General features: G+C 34.7%; 1 protein-coding gene across 3 annotated transcripts in view; it reads right to left on the reverse strand.

Moving 5' to 3' along the window:
- The window catches only part of LOC106869384 (protocadherin gamma-B4), a 240,955-nt gene that overhangs the window by 98,713 nt on the left and 137,242 nt on the right, over positions 1-5,000 (reverse strand). For all 3 annotated transcript variants that reach the window (XM_089362684.1, XM_089362681.1, XM_089362682.1), the window contains exon 2: positions 2,721-5,000. This exon is cut by the window's right edge and continues 250 nt beyond it. In XM_089362684.1, the coding sequence (XP_089218810.1) occupies positions 2,721-5,000 (2,280 nt within the window). The remainder of the gene's footprint in view (positions 1-2,720) is intronic.

The raw sequence follows: 5,000 nt of genomic DNA on the forward strand, positions 1-5,000 counted from the left end.
ATATATATATATATATATATAAATATATATATATATATATATATATATATATATATATATATATATATATATATAGATATGCTGCCTTATCTTCGAAATGCCTAGTTTTAGAATAGAGGCAGCTGATGAAGGAATAATTCCATAAGTAGCTTGTTTGTTTTCCTATGTGTTCGTTCTGTTGCCTGTAAACAAATTCCGTTTTGTTTTTATGCTCCCGTTCATTTTTCTAACGTCCTGTACCCGAATATGCATCTATATACACATGTAGATGTAGGTATGTACATATATGTATGTATACATGCATATGCTTATATATCATTTGTTTTATATATATATACACACACACACATATATATATATATATATATATATATATATATATATATATATATATATATATATATATATATATGTATGTATACATGATGGGCTTCTTTAAATTTCTGTGTACTAAATCCACTCACAAGGCTTTGGTCAGCCCGAGGCTATAGTAGAAGACATTTGCCCAAGGTGCCACGCAGTATGACTGAACGCAGAACCATGTGGTTGAGAAGCAATCTTCTTACCACACAGCCACTCCTGCGCCTATATATAAATATATATATATATATATATATATATATATATATATATATATATATATATATATATATATATATATAGAGAGAGAGAGAGAGAGAGAGAGAGAGAGAGAGTGAGAGAGAGAATTAATTGAAATAATCAATTCAAATAAATGAATAATATATTTAACGGACAAGAGGATGAGCACAAACAATGTATTAGCTTGATGCTTGGTAAAAAGAGAGAGTTTGATGCTTTGAGCATAGCTCTTTGTTGGAAAGGAGAAAGGGAAAAGTCTAAAGAAGGAAAAGAAATCACCAACAGCACACTATACACATGTCTTCATTGTGCACATTACCAAAATTTGCCAAAACAGTAACATGCAAAATATCAACACATGCATATTTGTGCACACTGACACAAACATGCACACAGACAGATATACATACATGCACATGCACACACGCATACACACATCATCATCATCATCATCAACAAAAAGATAGTTGCTTCCATAATGGCAATGGAGAGAAATACAGGAAATTTCCTACTCAAATAATCCTTACTAATCCACTGACTTTACCTGAAGATCAACAATGATTGAGACTTGCCTAATAGCAACCTGTCCACTGCTGCCACAGCTACTGCCACTACTGTTGTCTGTAGTGGTGTGGTTTGTTGCTGTTGTCAGCCTATACCGTGCCAATGACTCAGAGAAGACCCCCTTCGGTCATGAATGCCCAAGAGATTGCACCTAAAATGTTCCCCTCCAAGGCACAAATCCGGGCAAGGTTGTTTATAGAAGACCAGCAGTTGTCCATGCATACCAGCCTCACCTATCCATGCCGCCAATGTTACCCAAGGGAAAGGTAAAGACTGATACATATATATATATATATATATATATTTTTTTTCTGAGTTTGTATGATTATGTATAGAAGAACATATTAATCAATGTAATTCCAACCTGGTCTGATTTTCACATTTTATTATTTACAATTTTTACAATTTTACAATATCGAAATAAACTAGTTCTTTCATGCGTTACACAATCATCAGGTTTATATAATGACAGTCATGTTCTACAATTGACTACTGTAGGGAAATGGTTAGATTTGTCCTTTGAATACTCTCCAGCTGGATGAATTGTACGAACTGTATTTTGACCAATCAGTATGTGGCTTAGATGTCATGGTTTGGTAAGTGCACCAGCTAAGTTCTAACTGTATTTTGACCACTCAGTGTGTGGCTTAGGTGTCATGGTTTGGTGAATGTGCCAATTTGGCGGGCATTTGCCTGCTTTTTTCAACAAAGTATTTTAATCAATTGGAGTGTGGGTATTAATGACAAGGTTACAAGCACAAGCATTCTCAAATGCCAGACAAAAAATTATTAAATGTTGTAATAAAATGTAGTAATGTAAATATTCTACTACAGTTTGTACATCCATATACACACACAAACACACACACACACACACACACACACACACATATATATACATACACATATACATATGTATATGAATATATACATATACATTTACATACATACACACACACTTGCACATATGTTATATATATATATATAGATATGCAGCAAGAGAGAGAGAAAGAAACAGAGAAAGAGAAGATAGAAGTAGATATGTGTTTTTTTTTTTTTTGTATTTAATAAAATGTTTCTTTTTGAATATATATTTCAATTTGCCTGTAAACTGGTACAACCTTGTGTTAAGATGGAGGGTTAAAATTAAAAGGAATTTATGAAACAGTTCCATTTTTGTGACTTTTAATGTGTTACTTTTTTTCCTTTTATTTTTTAAATTCAATTTGGAACAACAATAAAACAAACAAATAAAAGTAAACATAAATGTAGAAATATCAAAAATTTAATTACAGCAAAAAACCAAAAAAAAAAAAAAAATTCAACAAAAAACCAACAAAAGTCAGCCACATATTCTTGCACTTGTGATTGCACCTGCACTGAGTTGTTAAATTGCTAGAAACAGCAATCAAAAATCTTTTAAATCGCATCTTACTTCTTACACAAAAAACAGATATTATGAGTATACAGTTGATCATAGGTTTGTTTGGACAGGATTTACCTGGGTTGAACAACAACAACAACAACAGGAAAGAGAGGAACAACCTATTACTCACCTGGTGTATTTCTTGTCGTTCTGGCTGAGGTTGAATTCCCTTCCATTGGTCATCTGATTTATAGGTCGAATGAGATTCTCTTCTCAACAAAGTTGCTAATGAGTTCCTATGGCTGCCGAGATCTGTTACTATGGGAACAGGTATGTCATATTTAGGGGACATCTGTTTGCAGACCAATTCAGATTGTTTGCTTTCACCTAAGAACTTATTCGAAGGGTCTTCTCCATCACAGTACTGAATGTTCCTTTGGCTGTTCCTCCTGATTAAACAGACTGCGATGGAGACTACAATAGCCATTGACACTATGACGGCAGCAACGACTATGATGATAACCAGGTTGATATGAATCATCTTGTCTGACTGCACATCAACTCTAGTGAACATTCTAGATGTTTTGTTACTAACCGTCAGTGTCAAAGACAGTGTCGTTGTCGCTGACAAAACTGGTGTGCCGCTGTCTTTGACAGCAAACTGGAGAATGTAAGATCCAGCATCATTTTGGTAAACAATGCGAGAGAAAGACAGAGCTCCTGAGAATGGATTGATTGTAAACAGTTGTTTCTCGTTACCTCCAAGTATTTCGTACCTGAGGAAGGCATTTTCACGACTGTCTCGGTCAGAAGCTCTCAAGACTGTGATGTCGTTTTTACTCTGGGGGTGATGATGGACATCTAAACTAAAGGGGTCAACACTAGGGAATGTAAAATAGGGAGCATTGTCATTTTCATCCATAACTTCGACGATTACATCTGCTGTGTTGTTTAGGGATGGGTCTCCATTGTCTTTGACTAAAATCTTAAATTTGTAAATATCTTGCTGTTCATGATCCAGCGACTGGGTTGTTGATATAAACCCAAAATTAGATATTTTAAATGGGAGCATTCCCTTATTATCATTGAGAATATAATAGGATAATTGGCCTCCTGACCCCAGGTCAGGGTCAGTGGCATTTATAAAACCAACTGGGAAGTTTGGCTTTTCATTCTCATAAGTTAGGAATTTAAATACATCTTTGGTAAATCGTGGTTGTACGTCATTGACATCCATCACTTGTATTGAGAAATTCCTTACCGTCTGCAATGGAGGCGATCCTTTATCTGTACAAACAATTTTAAAATCAAAATGTCTTTTAGATTCTCGATCTACTTTGTTTTTAATCACTGCCTTATATTTCCTCCTTCCGAGACTCTGTAACTGGAATTTATCATGGTTCAGTTCACAGCTGACCTCACCATTCCGACCCATATCGTTATCAATCACTTTAACATACGCTATAAAACTACCTATTTCTACCCCCTCTGAGATTGTTGCTGTATTTCCTTTAGATTTGGAAACAAACTTTACATCTATTTTGGGGGCATTGTTCTGTTGATTGATTACATTTACAACAACTACAGCAGTGGAAGTTAAAGGTGGATTCCCACTATCTTGGGCATCAATTAATAATTGATATGTTTGTCTTTTATCGAAGGGGAAATTTTCTCCTAAAAACACCTCCCCTGTTTTACTATTCACTTGAAAATATGATTTTGCAACATCTGATGTTTTTGAGTTAAATTTATAAGAAATCTGTTTATTTTCTTTTGAATCTATATCCGTGGCTGATAATAAAACAATTGGCATATCTCTCCGCTGTGATTTTTTAATAGATATGTTATAAAGTTTCTGAGAAAAAACTGGTGGGTTATCATTTTCATCTGTAACAAACACTTGAACATTCAAGATACTATGTTGCGATGGAGAACCTCCATCTTTGGCAATAACTTGCAACTTGTAGTTATCTTTCACTTCACGATCGAGTTTTTCTTTCGAAATAATCTCAAGCTTTGCCAGATTATCCTCTTTTTTAGAAGCCAGCAGCATGAATGGATCGTTCAAGTTTTTTAGCTGGTATGTGATTTGCGAATTCAAACTCCCGACGTCTTTGTCAATAGCATTGGGTATAAGTCTTCTTGTTCCTTTACTGAAATCTTCTGATAGTTTTATCTCAACTCGATCTTGAGGAAATTCTGGCTTGTGATCATTCACATCTACAATTATCACTCGCACTTCTAATATCTTAAGAAACGACTGTTTATGTTGTACAGCAATTTCCAGCATGTTGAAGCACTTAGTGTTGTATTTGCAAAGAGTTTCTGCATCTAACGTCTGTGCAGTGTACAGCTTGCCTATCTTTGATACGTTGAACAATTGTGATTGGCTTGCCGTGCTCTCTTGCAAGAGACTAAAAGTAATAAGATGATGCTCCTCAGGGGGAAAACTTTCTAGAAGATGCGTGTC

Source organism: Octopus bimaculoides, chromosome 14 (assembly GCF_046866305.1).
Source record: "Octopus bimaculoides isolate indiv1 chromosome 14, ASM4686630v1, whole genome shotgun sequence".
Taxonomy (NCBI): Eukaryota; Metazoa; Mollusca; class Cephalopoda; order Octopoda; family Octopodidae; genus Octopus; species Octopus bimaculoides.